Here is a 17,391-nt window from a genome sequence, read left to right as displayed (position 1 = left end):
ATGACAACGGGGCGGGGCTAGGACACACTTGGCATTGTGGGAGCTGGTTCCCTGTCCTCCATTCTTAGTGTGGTTTCTGCCAGGAAGTCGTTTATAGGAATAGAAAAAGAAACCTGAGCAAGTGGTCCGGCGCTACGTTCAGTCTGTGGCGCATTAAATCATCGATTCCCTTTATAGCTGCGGCTTCACGGCGACATATAGCTCACAATAACATACGTGAAAATGTTATTCTTCCCATCCGAGAGTCAGTAAGGCAATTATACGACGTGAATAATCAATAATCCCCTGTGCTACACCAAACGGTACTATATAAGTTAGAGGTTAATCGTCCAAACGCAGGCAATATAAATCTTTAGCCTCTTATCGCTTAAATAGCACTTTCGACTGCGTTGTAACCGTCCTCCTCCCGCTCATCCAAATGAGATACCGAGTGGCCAGAAAAATCAAGCAAACCCGCGCACCACAGCGTATACTTCTATAGGTATCATCGCGATATAGTGTGACTGCAGCCTAAACAAAAACCCTTCCAGTAGCGTAAGGGTACGTTCACACCTAGCGTAAACGTAGCAGAAATACTGCAGATTTTCCACAACGGATTCTGTCGCGGAAAATCCGCATTATAATACAGAGTAGATGAGATTTGAACAAATCTCCGAATAAATAATGAGCGGAAAAAACACTCAGAAATTGACCTGCGGTGCGGTGCGGTTTTTTAATCCGCAGCATGTCAATTGTATTTGCGAAATCGCTGCTTATTTGTTGCGGGCTTTTTTTTTGCAGAAAGCAGCGATTCCATCGCAAAAATAAAAAACCTTATACTTACCCAGAATTCCGTGCTTCGTCGTCCAGAGCGGTCTTCTGGGATGACGTTTCATCCCATGTGATCGCTGCAGCCAATCACAGGCTGCAGCGATCACATGAGGCCGGCCTGCAGGACATCAAAAGGTAAGTATGGGATTTTTTTTTTCTTTGCATCTGTTTTCCGCAACAGACATTCTAACAGAAAAACCTGCGCCACAGTTTGGTGCGTTTTTTAGTCCGGAATTCCCTGCGGCTGCCAGGGCGGATACGCTGTGTACCTTTACGCAGTGCATCCGCCCTAAGGGTAAGTTCACACTTAGCTTATTACAGTAGCAGCAAAGTGGATGAGATTTTAACAAATCTTATCCACACGCTGCAGAAAAATGATGCACAGAATCCGCGCATAAATTGACCTGCGGTGTGGAAGTCTCGCGTTGTAACGCGACGTCCGATGGTCTGCAGTGGTGACTCATACAACAAAGTGACAAGTGACTGTATAACGTGACATCAGTTCAAGAACTTTTTTTCTTTAAATGTAACTTTTCTTTACATATTTTGTGTACGTCTTACGGGCGGTTGCGCAATAGTCACGTTCCACAGAAATGCATTATACACAGCCTCAGTTCTTTTAAAAGGCATTTGCGGTTTTCTGTAAATTAGGCTTAATCACTACATAATGAACCATTCTCCAACTTTATAATATACTTTGTGTTTCAATTCCTTCCCATTTTCAAAATCTCTGCTTGCTGTCAGTAAATGGGCACATTATCGTATACATCCGAGGGCTGATAAACCTGACCAGACCTAATACATACAGGTTTTTGTTATACAATTATATTTAGTCTAGCCAAACCGCTGTGAGTCTGGATTCTAGGCTGATACATTTTACCTGCACCGATACATTGTAGCAAACTATCAGGACAGGAGTCAGATTAGTGCTGCTGACGTTTCGTTTATAGAGGATTGTGTAGACTGGATAAACTTGTAACAAACCCTCAGACTTGAGAAGTATGTACGGGTCTGTAAACAAGGAGGCTTCCATTCATTGACCGCAGGCAGAGATCTTGACATTGTTGAGGAATTCATAAGTTCCTTTTATTTCTACAGTGAGAAACTATACATGCATGTCCTGCTGTCCACTGTAAGGATTTAGCCTCTGTGATTTATGACATATCCTATTAATATATCAAGAATATGGAAACACATTTGTGGGAAATATCCTTTCAATGCTATAAGCCTTTTGTCAGTGCCCTGCAATACCCACATTTGCCACATGGAGGCAGCACTGTGAGATGTATAAAATAAACAAAAACTTTTTCTTCTACTGTACATTGAATAAGATATATTCCTTTAAACGGTCATGACCATTACCGGCTCTGGCATAGAGGGGGGCTCTGATCAGGAAACCCCCTTCTATGACGTCCATTATGGTCCATATGTCCCAATAGTTGTTGAGCTGAGACACTATAACTAAGGCAAAGCGGAAAATAAAACATACATTTTTCTAATAAACTTTAAGTATCTTTTTCTTGCGGTTTTCAGAAGATCCCGGGCACAGTTTTTGTGCAGATATACACTAAAGACACAGAGGAGCATACTAGCCAAAATTTAAAAAAATAAATTTTATTGAACATATATAAACAAGTATGAAGGATAAAAAGGTACAGAGCTGGACATAAGGACTCTGAGTAGTTACACTAAAACACAGAAAGCAACAATCTCTCTATATTGCAAAAATGAAGGGCAGTAGCAATATACAAGTTAAAGTGGACGGACAATTGTATCCATAATGCCAGTCATATACATCGACAATGCAGGACAACAATGGTATGCGTAAATTTCAAAAAAGTGACATATCATAACGCTCAAGTGATGCGTGACCTATAGATATGCAGAAGTCTGAAAAGGGTATAAGAGCCACAGTTTTTGTGCAGTTGTTAATACTAGAGGAGGTTTGGACTCTGCAGTTATTGTGTCAGCAGAGCGTTGGTGACTTTTCTGCACTCGGCGCCCCCCAGCTCTGTAACTTTACGTGGTCTCCACTTCGTGGCTGAGTTGCTGCGGTTCCTTCCACTTTACAATAATATCACTCACAGTTGATGGTGGAATATCTAGGAGGGTAAAATCAGGAACGGACTTGTTACAACGGTGGCGTCCTTTTACAGGACCGCGCTGGAATTCAGCGATCTCTTTACAACAACCCATTCGATCACAAACGTCTGTAAGGGTATGTTCACACGGCTTATTTTCAGCAGTTTTTTACGGCCAGTTGTGGAGATGTTTTTCTATTGACCCAATGAAAAACGGCGCGTAAAAAAATGCCCCGTAAAAAAGAAGTGCTGGTCACTTCTCGAGCCATTTTTCATTGGAAAAACAGCTCCAAAACCGGCCGTAAAAAACACAAAAAAAAAAAACTTGATGCATAAAAAACAGCTGAAATTCAGAGACTGTTTTCCCTTGAAAACAGCTCTGTATTTTACAGCCGTTTTTTGTTTAGCGTGTGAACATACCCTAAAGACGACTCCATGGCGAGTGCCGGATGTTATACACCTGTGGGAATGGGACTGAATGAAACATCGAAATTCAATGATTAAGAGGAGGGTCCGAATACTTGGCCAGATAGTGTATATTCCTCTCATTGTATATTGCATTATTAACTACATTACACCACCAGGGATGTTACCACTAACCCCATCACTACCCTAGAACTGCAGCGATGTTACAGTTAACCCCTTGACCTGCCTAGGTAGAGTCGTGTGTTAACCTTAAACCATACTATCCCCCACCCCCATTTAGTAACGACACATGACACCGAGGTTGGATGTGAAATGGCCACAGCAGCCGTTTATTAATTTCACAGTTTTATAAAAACAATTTAAATCCGAAACATTCGGATAACTAGTTAGGAATCCACCAGAGAATTCCTCCTAATAATTCACATGACCCAACATGGGTCAGAATCATAAATAACAATTAAACGTTAACATTAACCCGAGCAGAGGAAGTCCTTGAAGCCCCTTCAGATGTTCCTTTCAAGAACACACCGAATTAGCCATCTGCAAACCACTAATTACCTCCAGCCGTAAACCAGCTCGGAAGCACCGTTCACCTCTGCAGATGGCTCCAACCACTAGAAGTCCACTTCAAGGGGATAACACCCGTTGAAGCCCTCAAGTGATATACCGACCACTAGAAGTCCACTTCAAAGGGATAACACCCGATGAAGCCTTCAAGTGACATACCTTCTACCAGAAGACCACTTCAAAGGGATAACACCCGATGAAGTCTTCAACCATGTACCTTTTTTGGGGGACGCATACCCCCGATGCGACCCCCCCACCATTTTGTACTGACTGGCCTCAAGGACTCCCCCCGCCACCGCGAAACAGGCCTTGACCACCTTAAGCCTGTGAGTTCCTCCACACCACCACCGCCCTTTCTATGCCTTCTGCTATAGCCAAGCTCCAAATATCAATGCCAACCTCGGTCAGATGAACCCCGTCACTCCTCCAGAAATTCCCCAATCCTGACTCCAAATCCCTATGCCTCACGCAAATGCCCCCGTTCTTTGCCACAAAACGGGACACCGCCCGGTTAACTTTTATCCGAGCCTTATTGACTCTCTCCACCGATCTAGCTAACCGCCAATGCTTCCTTGGGACTATGTCCGACCACACTACCACCAACTTGGGATAAGATACCCACAAACACAACAAATCATGTTTGATATCCCGCACCAACTCACGAAAAGGGCGGACTCCTAAGTCATTCCCACCCACGTGCAACACTAAAACCTCCGGAACCCTATCAAGCCGCACATATGTCTGGAATTCCGCCAACACCCTGTTCCACGACATACCTCTAAACCCCAGCCAATGCACAACCGCATCCTGTCGCGGAATGCGCAACTGGCGACCATCCGGGCGGACGTCCGCCCTCAAAGCCCCCCAGTGCACGTACGAATGACCCATCAACCACACCAGACAAGGAGGCGAATCTGAAACGGAAAACACAGTTAGGCACCACCATATAACATTTGCAAGCATAAACAACAAAATTACAACATATGGGGGCGGACATAGGACTTAAACCTTTTTGACTCCCAACGACCAATACGCCTCACCCCCTCATCATCCAACCCCCAGCGCCCTGCTTCCGTTGCTGCGCCAATCCGGAAGGAATGAGATGAATATGAGCCTGCCGCAACCCCAACCGCCGTCAAACATTTTTTAAAAACAGCTCCAAACTGAAACCTGGACAAGAACGACCCGTCCACATGACGTAACAAAGGCAAATCTGGAGACCCCCTGTTTTTTGTAAAACCCCGCATGCACTCTACTGGGCACATGACCGACCCCGGGAGAGCGAACAAAACTATCAGTTTTCCCTTCCCTAATTGGTCAGTTTTTGATCTACGCAACCATACCTCCAACCGATCTGCAAAAAGGCTCACCTCCCCAGATCTCAGCCCCCCTGCCTGTTTAGTACTTGGCGACACCAACTCACCTATTCTAAATGCTCCGAAGAACGCCAACGAGAAAGCCAACCGAAACAAATCTATTTCATCTGAAGAACGACATACCGATGCCAATGAACCGCCCAACAAGCCCAGCAAAGCAAACGACACCGGCCTTCTACTATCCGCCTCCACCCTACCTCTGCGCAACCCCTTCAAAGCCTGCGATACCAGAAATTCCTTCGATACATCCCGCAAGCCCCGCAACTTAAGCCCAAACGCCACCGCGGATATAAACCGGTTCACCTTCGCTACTGAAAACCCCCCCTCCCAGGCATCCCCTAACCAATACAAAAGTGCCACCAACCTGTCTCTATCCGTATTAACATCACCCAACTCTCTTACCCACTCCTCCCACTGCCTCCAACAAGCAGCATAAGCCCTCCACGTCGTGCGCGCCAAAGACCTTTGTAACAGCTGCTCTACGGGACCGATACCAGATCCCATAGATGATCCGGACACGCCAAACCGAGACGTTCCGCTCCCGGGGCCAATTGCCGAAACCGGTCCCACTGCGAGCGAGAAAGAGCATCAGCAACACAATTCCGTACACCCGGGACATGCACCGCCACCACCCACGCGTTCAGCGACAAACACACCAACACTAAATGTCGCAACAATTGAACTACCGGAGGAGAGGACGCCGTGATGTTATTAATGGCAAGCACCACCCCCATGTTGTCGCAGTAAAAACGGACCTTCTTATCCCTGAGCCTGTCCCCCCAAATGGTAGCCGCCACCACGATGGGAAACAGCTCGAGCAGGGCCAGATTCCGCGTCAATCCACTGGACACCCAGCTAGCCGGCCATTGACCTGCGCACCACGGACCTCCCCCGTAAGCTCCAAAGCCACCCGCCCCAGCCGCATCCGTGAAAATATTCAGATCACTCGTATCCTGCGCTGGGGCCATCCATAGCGAGCGACCATTGTACTGGCCCAAGAAGTCATCCCAAACCTGAAGATCAGCTCGGTGCTCCTCCTTGAGCCTCACAAAATGATGCGGCGCCCGCACTCCCGCCGTTGCCGCCGCCAACCTTCTACCAAACACCCTCCCCATCGGCATAATCCGGCAGGCGAAATTCAACTTCCCCAGCAGCGACTGAAGCTCCCTCAGCGACATTTTCTTCCTTCTACAAGCCCGTCGCACCTCCAGCCTCAAAGAACCCAGCTTATCCGCCGGGAGCCGACACTCCATTGCCACCGAGTCAATTTCGATTCCCAAGAAACAAATCGTCGCTACCGGGCCCTCCGTTTTTTCCGGCGCCAAAGGGATCCCAAAATCCCTCGCCACCTTCTGCAGGGCATGAAGCAAGTTACCGCAAACCGGCGAACCCCCCGGGCCAACGCACAAAAAATCATCTAAGTAATGGATCAACGAATCGACCCCGGATACTCCCCTCGTTACCCACTCCACGAAGCTACTAAACGCCTCGAAGTATGCACAAGAAAGAGAACACCCCATCGGAAGGCACCGATCCACGTAAAAGGCCCCATTCCAAAAACAACCCAACAGCCGTTGGCTTTCTGGATGCACCGGCAACAACCTGAACGCCGCCTCGATGTCGGTTTTTGCTAGCAGCGCCCCCGGACCCGCAGCCCGCACTAACCCCACCGCCTTATCGAATGAGGTATAAACTACGGAACACAACTCGTGATCAATCCCGTCATTTACCGACGAACCTTTGGGATACGATAAATGTAGAATCAAACGAAACTTTCCGGGCTCGCGTTTAGGGACAATACCCAAAGGGGACACAACTAAATCTTTCACCGGCGACTCCACAAATGGCCCCGACATGCGCCCCAACGAAACTTCTTTTAACAACTTTTCCGACACGACTTCCGCATGCAAGTAAGCCGATTTTAAATTTCTCCGCGTAACCGGAACCTCATAAGGAGGCGGAGGAATAACAAAACCAACACTAAACCCTTCATAAAGCAACTTAGCTGCCGCCCTATCCGGATACTCATTTAGATAAGGGGCCATCCTTTCCACCCTCACCGGCGACACCCCCTTGACCAGCCCCGTGCTGGTTCCCGGACCTCTTTTTCCGCAGACATTTTGCCGCCCCGTGTGATGCCCCATTACACTCGGAGCACACGTGCTTGAACTTGCACGTGGCCCCGAACTTGCACTGGCCTTCATTGAATTGCCAGCAAAACCCCGCCTTTCCCCCGCCGCTTGGTCCACTCTGACTAGTCTGGCCTCCCTGGCCACCGCTCCCGGGAAAGGGCTGCCTAACCGGAGCCGTAACCCGTAACCAGAGAGCAATATCCTTCTGGTCCCACCGAATCGCCGGCCGAACCGCCTTCCGCTGACGGAATTGCTCATCATATCGCAGCCACGCCTGACCCCCATACGCCCTATGAGCCTCCCCAATAGCATCAAAATAACAAAATAACGCCGAACAATTTTCCGGCGCCTTTTCCCCTATCACACTAGCCAATATGGCGAACGCCTGCGACCAATTAACGAACGTCTGCGGGATAAGCCTATACCGCCGCCGTTCCTCCTCGTCCTTTTTACTCTCATCCCGCTTGCTCTTATCCAAATTGAATTTAGCCAGCGGCAAGAGAGAAAAAATTTCAACATATTCATCTTTCCAGATCCGATCACGCACCTCCTGCTTTAAATGCGCCCCCAACGGACCCTCAAAACAAACATACACCTCCCCCCGAGCACGATCGTCCATGCGCACTCGATCGCCGTCCTTCTGTGCCTCAGTCTGCACCGACACCGCGACCGCCTCTCTAACCGCCACCACAGGACGCGCCTGCAACGATCCCACTTCCCTGGGGCCTTCCCAAACTACCGCAGGGGACACTTCCGTTACTACCGGCGCCGCGGCCCTATCCAGGCGCCCCACCAGCTCCCGTAAGCAACCCACTAAATCTGCCAAACCCGCTCCGTCGCGTCCGCCCGCGCCACTACCGGCCCCCGATGCTATGCTAGCAACCCCCCCCGCCGACACCCGACATAAAAATCGCTGGATAAGACAATAATGGAGTTATACACTCACCGGGCTGCACAGGCGCTGTGTTCCCGTCAGCCGGACCATCCTGACCTCGACGATAGACGTCCAGTTCACCTTCCTCCAGTTCTTCTCTCGCCGACGACTGTCCCTCCCAACGACCTCTTCGGAAAGGGGATGAGGACGCGCTGACCGATGGGCCGGCAACCTGCCGCCCGACCGCCGGGACCCAGACTTCCGACCGGACCTGTTGCCTCGACGTCGCTGCAGATCTAGTCGTCCGTCTAGACGATCCTGACGAAGCCTGCCCCCTGGCCGGAACATCACCATGCGGGGCGGCCGTACCTTGCTCTCGACATCTTCCATCTGATGGGGGAGGGGTGACAGGGAGCCCGGCCTGCGACTCCCTGCTTACCGCCGGACCCCGTCGCGGCCTGGGATTCCTGCCAGGACGCAGGGCCTGGGAAGGGGCGGTCCTCCCAGCTGCCTGGCCTGCAGCGTCCGGGATCGGGCTCCCTCTGCGACGCCGTGTCCGCGGGACTACCTCCGGACTCAGGCGCTCTGGAGGTCGGGACCGCCGAGAGGGACGGGTCGACACAGCCTGCATCGCCGTCACCCCTGCTACCGCTCTCTGCCTGCCCAGCGCAGGAGCGGTTGTTGCCGACTCCCCCCCCGCCGCCATAGCCATGCTCGTAGGGGGGCCGGGGGAGGGGAGCCTGTCCCTTACAACAGACCCCGAACGCCGTGCCCGACGTGGCGAAACGGCGTCCGGGATCCGCGTTAATGCAGCCACGGTCTCCTCCAGCCATCCGGGACCGTGGTGCACAGCAGCGGCACGCAGCCGCTCTAAAATCAGGGCCTCTGCCATACTAAAAAGCCGGGCAACGGGGAGCTTTGCTTCTTGTGTATTACTCCTCCCGCTGCTTCCGGCTCAATGCCGAGAAACAGCGGGAAGCGCAGTAACGGCCCCCCCGTCCCCCCTAGCTCCTCCCCGTCCCTCCTTCAGCTCCTTCACCTTTCCCTCACCTCTTAACATTAACCCTTTCCCTACCAGGACGGTCATGTCGGCTTCCCTCAAGCCTGCAGCTGCGTCCAGCCTCTTCTTTACTACCAGGGATGTACCTATTAACCTCACTACTAACCTAGATAATAATAACCCATAAACTTCTCATTATGAACATGTGGCTGTATTATTGGGATATTGAATGGTTTATGTGGGTACTGTATGGCATTATGTAGGTACTATATGGTATGTGGGTACAATATGGTATTATGTAGGTACTGTATGCCATCATTATGGGAGTACTATATGGTATTATGTGGGTACTATGTGGTATTATTATGTGGGTACTATATGCAATTATTATGTGAGTACAATATGGTATTATGTAGGTACTGTATGCCATCATTATGGGAGTACTATATGGTATTATGTGGGTACTATGTGGTATTATTATGTGGGTACTATATGCAATTATTATGTGAGTACAATATGGTATTATATGGGTATATGGCATTATTACTATTGGAGTATTATTTGGCTATTATGTGGTGGTATTATGTATACAACATTATGTATCAGAGTATTATTTGGCATTGAATTATTAGATTTGGGCATAAACATGGTGCACATGGCGGTTACTCTGGATATATTAGCTGGTGGTCATAAGAATGTGACTCGACTGTGTATATATGCAAGCAAAAACGACAGGTGCGGGCTATACTTTGCTTTTTTGACATATGCCCAATCTTCTCAAAAAGTTACCCGGCTATATATAACAGGATGGCAACTGCTCACCCTACCGTTGTGGCGGACGTTCCTCTCTGCACCGTGCTGCCAGCGTATCATAGCAGCGTGCGACTTCTTAAAAGCATGGTTGATTTCTGCTTCCTTAACACCTCTGATTATTGGATTGACATTTATGAAGGCGTTTCATTTCCGGACTGTTCTTTATTGCTGCCTGCCCTGACCCGTGCCTGTTAACAATACTTTTATTCTGCCAGTCTTCACTTCCGCTACATATTAATCCAGGTACCACGATCTGGAAAAACCTATCTGCTTGCTGTTGGCTGTTGCTTTTGGAGACTACCCCGGGACATGAACTGGGAAATCCCTGAAGGTTGTGCCACACAGCCCCTTGTAAGTAGTGCCACACATCCCCCTGTAGGTAGTGCCACCGTAGCTCCCTGTAGGAGCAAAATCCCTCTGACCGGAGATCCTGTTTCTGGAGTTGCCCCTGATGTCACAGTCTATATATGGATAGTGACATCAGGGGCTTCTCCTGGAGCGGCATCCCCGACCAGAGTATCGGCAACGCTGTGGCCGGGGATTCCGCTTCAGAGGTTGCCCCTGATGTCACAGTCCATATATGGATAGTGATGTCAGGGACTTCTCCTGGAGCGGAATCCGCAGCCACAGGGTCAGAGGAATTCTGCTCCTACAGGGAGCTACAGTGGCACAATCTACAGGGATGGGTGCGATCTACTTGCCATGTACGGGGGTTGGGTGCTATATACAAGGGGGCTGTGGCTCTACCTACAGCAAAAAAATCTTCTCCCCAGATGCACTTCGCATTGTCAGGAGAGAGTGAGCGGCAGAAAGTACGGCCGTCACTCTGATCACATCCAAGTGACGGCTGTGTTTTACACGGCTCCAGACTTCTATGGGAGCCAAGCGGCGGGAACGGCCCAAAATAGGGCATGTTCTATTTTTTTGATGGCCTGGTTTACCATTTGGGGTTTATTTGATGGCCCGATTTGGGGTCTACTGTTTTTACTGTGACGGCCGTTACATAAACGGCCCTCACACGGCTGACTATCCCTGCTGTGTGAATAGGGCCTTACTGCATGATCACATTGAGGAGGATTTGAAATGGAGTGGCAGTCAATCATATGCCCTGTCACAATATTCAATGTCTATAGGGAGGATGCAGACAGCCAAGTGTACCGTTATACCGTTCCATAGATCGGTGGGGGGACCAGATATACATTTATCCCCCATCCTGTGATTCGTTGCTTGGCGCTCGTTTTCAAGGCCCATATTAGCCGGTGTAAACGGACCTTTAGTCCCAAGCCAAATCCGACAGTAACGCAGTGTGTCCACTATCTGTCCGTGACACTATACAATGACTATATACAGTCATTTCCTTCTATACGTACAACATTTCTTTGACCTCTGATCGCGGTTGAAAAAAATCGGCACCATTATCGCAGAAGAAACACCCTATTTTGTGGGTATCTCTATGCCCATGATTTCCAGCATTGTGCATTTCATAAATATTTGTAGAATATCCGCCTTGATGTGTTTTCAGGTCATTTGCCTTGTACAATCTTATTTGTTCTTAATACAAAAGGATTTACCCTAATCTTGCACTGGGTGAACCGGCCTCCATGACACTAATATAAAGAGGCAGCGCAATTTATTTATTTTCTTTCATTTACCCTGCAGTATTATAGAACGAGTCGTCTCTGGCTCAGATAGATCTGCTGAACTTGGAGTGAGTCCCTTGTTCCATGGGATGTTCATGGTGCGGATACACACGGTCTCCTGGAGCTTTTGTTGTCTCTCACGAACAGTGAGGTCACGAAACCCTTCTCAATAAATGATAAAGTGATGGCTGCACAGGGAGGGCCGCATATGCGGAAAGCTTTTTACAGCCACAGTCGGAGCTGGAGCCTTCACACTCCAGACAGGATCCCTCGCTCCTCGTCCATGGTGTCCTATTTCTTTACTCTTTTCATATGCATTACAAGGAGCAAAATTAATGGCAAACATAAAAGGTCATTTAGAGTCTAATAATAAATTAAAAAAAAAAAAAAAAACGTTTTCTTCTCCATTCATACCCAAAGCAAAGGTGAAAATGTATTTGGTTACTACTTGGAATGTGACTACAGTTTATTTAATCTCTGTTGTCAGTCATGTGACCTAACTGCTTAGTTCTTCGTTTATAGCTGCAACCTGAGCTCCCATAATGCACTGTTTCCTGGTAAATGGAATCCAACAGACTCGTTAATTTAGCTTTCTGTCTGAACGGAGAATAAAACATAATTAAGAACCATCACAGGGTAACGCTCACTGCCTCCTGTACATAACGAAACAAGGCAGTGCCGTTAAACAACTCCCAGTTGCTTAGCAACCACTTGACTTGCTTTCTGGGTGACCAACCCTTTAACACGTACAGAAGTGGTTAGAGCAAGTTCTATTTGCTGTACAGTAGACTCCCTCTCCATACTACACAGACTTGATTTAGGCTCCTCCCATTCAGGCAACAGGATAAGATTGAGAGGAAACACAGAACATAAAGGTAAAACCTTCCTATAACGTAACGATTGATTTGACGGGTTCATACGGATATTTTGACAGGTATGTGCAAAATGTCAGAACATATGACATATACCTGATAAAATTACTAACATTTTTACCAAAAAGATAGATCAGATCGGCCATAATAATAAAAAAATAAAAATCCAAAAATGCACACTTCTTATTACAAAGATAACTTTATTTAGATTTTTACACTGACACAGTACATATTGCATATCTTGCGTCCTGCAGACAAGGACACATAGATGTAAGCGTTCGATTACCAAAGGGTCAACACAGCCGAGAAATAATGAAATATGATATTACAACCCCGCGAATCCAGAGATCTCCTGCCGCTCTCCGCTACGTGGAGACAGTAGAAATATGAAGCACATATTTGAAAAAAAAAAAAAAAAATCCTACATAAAAAAAAGTCAAAATATAGAAAATGTTCATTTATTAATAAAAAATAAAAAAATTCAAATTAACCAAAAGATTTCCTGTGTCAGAGAACGGACTAAAGAAATGCACAAAATAACGGATGGAAGCAAGAGTGCGGCAGAATGGACTGTTGTCAGGGTCGGACTGGCCAACCAGATTACTAGAGGAACCATTTGGAGGAGTCTTTGTAGCCAACCACTAGGGTCTATTTCTTATGGGATGATCACAAATAACCTATTAGATCTTATAGATGATGTGCCCTGTGTGTACAATGATAACAACAAAGGCTATGATGTGATTAATAGGGGACAGTTACATGTTCTGCATAGATGGAGGGTGGGCCTCAGAATTATCTACTCTGATGGACCCAAGGAACCAAAATTCAAAGCTGATATTTGTAGATTAATCCTTTTGTTCCCCACATTGATAACGCTAAAGTCGCCTGGAGGCGCTGGCTGAGTCAAACATGCATTTTAATAGGGAAATCGGGATTGATAAATATTAAAGGGGTTTTTTAGCCTCATGAAATCTTTACACACAGCGGACAAGGGTATAAAATAACAAAAGGAGCGATACTCACCTTACCAAACCCCTGCTGCTCCCATGCCAACGCTTCCCAGGTACCCCGCCGGTATTTGTTTAACTAGCTCCTGTGCTGCCGTGACACGTGACCGCTACAGCAAGTAACCCCACTGACATCATCGCTGCTACCAGTGATTGGCTGCAGCAGGCACATGTTGAGACGAAACGTAGATTCGCTGGAGCTGGGTAAACAAAGATAGGTGGGTGGGCATCCTAAGGGAAAAAAGAAACTTGCAAAGCTATATATGCCAGTCATTTTCCATTAATATACCTGGTATATAACAGGTAAACATGTACGTTACCCACAAACTGAGGTCAGAGCATCAGGTGAGATAAGGGTCGTTTTTAGGGTTAGCCATCCCCTCGCAAATTTTCACATTAATGATTTAGAATACAGTCCATAAGTCATAACTTAAATAAAATTGACATGAAGATAAAAGGTGGAGATTCTAAGTCCATAATTCAGTGGCGATTAATTTCTTAATATATCTTTATAGTGGTCAGAGCTCCAAATCCCCTGTTCAGACATAATTACATAACATGTTGACTTCCTGCAGCCACCACTAGGGGGCGCTTAGGTGCTTTGTGCACTCTGTTTTTATTAAGCTCAATGTATAACACGATGCAGTGAGCTCCCTCTTGTGGTGGCAGCAGGCAGCATGTTATCTTTTATATCTATGTTTATACAGGTGATTTGGAGCTCAGTATCAAAAAAATCAGACCTCTGACCAATACAAATATATATGAAGAGATTAATCCGAGCAGAATTTTTAACCAATTTAGATAAAAAATAAAAAAGTGAATGTCCACCCTTAAACACTATTTTTTTTTTTTTTTTAGTCTATAGCCTCCACTGCTTTCAGTTCATTGGCAAATCAGTCTTGAACTGAAGACATGAGTAGTCTCACTAAGTCAGACTTGTTGCTATGGACCAGCTGCTTGACTACCCTATTGAAAAGAGTGTGGTTGTTCGGCACTGTATCCTAAGCAACCTGGCAGAAACTATTCTTCAGCTCCAATCTGGGTTGGCGCAGCGCTAACAGCAGATAAGGGGACAAGAGGGTCTACAGCAGTCCGGTCAATGAGTTTAGGCAGAGAACCCCTTTAAATCTGGACAAAAAAAATTGAATTGCTGATAAATGAACCTGAATGACTAGGTTTCAATGACCCTTGAGTCCTGCACAGGTTCTTGCCAACCAGTAGTGAAGGGGATGGGACCAACCAGGACTGGGCCCCCTCTCTCCAAGTATAGTAGGCACAGCAGCCTCCTGGTACGTATTTATGATAAGTACTCCATTGGCCGTTCATAGGGAATTGAGCCGTGATGATGAAGAACTTTCAAAGGACGAATCCCAAATCATCTGGTTAAAGTGTAATGTCTGATAATACATCTGCTGCTTCTTGAAAACCAGTGATTTTTTTTTACTACTACAGCACCCGCAGGAGGATCAGCAGCCCGATAGAATCCCTGGTGCTGAGCCACAGTCCACACATTAGATTTAGTGTGCTGTGCAGAGTGTGGGAGGGGGCACCTATAGAGGTGGTGTTTTTTATTTATTAACCTTATGTTGCTGCCGCTCTGTGCATTCAAGGGGTGTCTCAGGACCATTGGGGCTTAGCCTGGTTTCAACAGGTGCGGTTGGGCCACTGCTCCTGGCGGTGCGGTGTTTCTTTAAAGGAAGGTATTCACCACACAGGGGGGGGGTGCAAGGGCAGATTATTAGCCATCGCCACCCTCATAGAGTACCATTTTACAGTTTTTACCTAGATATAAAAGGTACATAAAAAAGCGGAGTACTTTTGCAGATACAATATACACAATCATGGGAATAACTAACGGGGGTTGCAGTCTTACCCCGGCCCAGATAAGCTCTGGTTCAGATTATTACATTGGGGCCCAGGAGCTTTAAGTTATGGCACTGTATACAATACACGTATTATATTCAATTCTCATTCAGATGTGAATTAAACATTCTGCAGCCTTCTGAGCTCACATCTTGCCAGTGTCTGTACAGAGCTTGCCTATAGAAGACGTTGTCACTGTACATGAATGCATTATATCAGCTAAGCTGCTGTAGGTGTGTCTCAACAGGGTGCTGACTGATTCCAATAGCAACCAGCAGAATTGTGAATGCAGCTCTGGCTAGAACTTAGAATGAGTAAAGAAAAGTATAGTATTAACTGTATATTATATACCATTCAGCTCGAGGCTTTTATAGGAGGATGACCATAGGCATAACTATCCATATCATTTACAGCAGTGGATCAGGCTCTTTTATAAATCAGTTTTCCAGTCGTTTGTTGGTATTTTGTATCGTTCCTTTATTTTGCTGGAGTGGCATGACAATGCAGACATCATTATTATGCAATAGGAAATAAACATAATAACAAATACATAAACTGTATATAAAATAATTTCTATCGTCAGACCCATGTATGTATTTTACTACTCCGATCTATAAAATGAAGCAGCAAAACATTTTTATTTTTTTTACAATAATCAAAAAAGCGACATAAATTTAAAATAGAATATTAAAAAGGTATCAATCTAAAATAATATTACTGCATAGAAAACTAAATTATTTTGCTACCTTTAACTAGTGTGGTCGGGGGTACAGGGTATGGATTTCGAGATTTGTCCGTCAATGGGAGCTTAGATAACTGAGGAAAATAAAAGAGTTTCCCATAGCAATCGGATCATGGGATTTCTAGTGCAGTTTATCGACAAGAAGCCATCATCACGTTAGTTGCTAGTGGTTACAACATCTTTTATAGGAAGTTGACCGGGAATTGGTGTCCTTTTAAATCCCAATTTTAAGCCACACCCCCTAATTACCAGGAACGCCCATTTTGGGTATATTTGCATAAGCCCGCCCTCTCGGATGTTCATTTTGGGGGCAAATCCTATGAAAAACAGGACTTTGGGAGACATGTTTTAATGAACATTTCCCTCACTTGCTTGAAGTTCTCTTCAATTTCTTTAGTTTTTTTGGCAAAGCTGGGTGACAATATGACCCCCATATGGGTCGACACCAAACATTCCCAAACCCATGAACGGCAAATCTGTGATACATCTCCTGCTCCAATATTGCTACATAACTAGGGAGAGTTGCATTCAGCAGTCTATGAAAGCTGAGTGACAACCCTAGTAGAATCTGCCTTAAAGGGTATGTCCATCTCTGACCATCATATTACAGTTTATACATAGATATAATCTACAGATAAAAGTAGAGTCACTTTGTAACTGCATTTCATTATTTATCTTGTACTGTTCTGAGTCTAGGGAGTCGTAAAGACAGCCATATTGGTAGTCACCCAGTTGGCCAGAAATAGCTGGATTTAAGTGGATGACTCTCGTACTTCTATTTACTGGTGATTTTTGATCTTAGGGGGAAGTGCTCTATTAAGTCCCACGGTGGTATCTGTTTACACACTACTAAATGAGGAAACTAGTGCCGTGGGTCTTCATTTTTTGGGTACTATTTTAGCAGGTTGCTAATGGACCGCGATAAATGCTAATTAGAAACGGTGGTTTCTTATCAAAAAATATAAAATAAAGGTCATTTTCTGATACAGAAGAACTCATACGTGTGATATCCAGCATTATTAGTAATATTAGGAGGCAGTGCTGTATGAGCTGATCATCCGTAGTCTCAGGTCACATTTTCTGAGACTGACTCTTGCACATGGTCAGTATTTGTTTTAGCACCTTCTGAACGTCTTCATCCATTTGGCCCTAGTGGGGGGGGGAACAGAAACATTTAGAACTTAGAAG

At 46.3% G+C, this 17,391-nt stretch overlaps 1 protein-coding gene across 3 annotated transcripts in view; it reads right to left on the bottom strand.

Moving 5' to 3' along the window:
* Window positions 1–15,932: 15,932 nt before the first annotated feature.
* The window catches only part of RAI14 (retinoic acid induced 14), a 134,635-nt gene continuing 133,176 nt past the window's right edge, over window positions 15,933–17,391 (bottom strand). For all 3 annotated transcript variants that reach the window (XM_075841755.1, XM_075841763.1, XM_075841772.1), the window contains one exon: window positions 15,933–17,352. In XM_075841755.1, the coding sequence (XP_075697870.1) occupies window positions 17,275–17,352 (78 nt within the window). In that variant the 3' untranslated portion in view covers window positions 15,933–17,274. The remainder of the gene's footprint in view (window positions 17,353–17,391) is intronic.

This window comes from Rhinoderma darwinii, chromosome 1, assembly GCF_050947455.1.
Source record: "Rhinoderma darwinii isolate aRhiDar2 chromosome 1, aRhiDar2.hap1, whole genome shotgun sequence".
Taxonomy (NCBI): domain Eukaryota; kingdom Metazoa; phylum Chordata; class Amphibia; order Anura; family Rhinodermatidae; genus Rhinoderma; species Rhinoderma darwinii.
The sequence above is the reverse complement of the archived record's forward strand: the minus strand, read 5'-3'. Positions and strand labels throughout refer to the sequence as shown.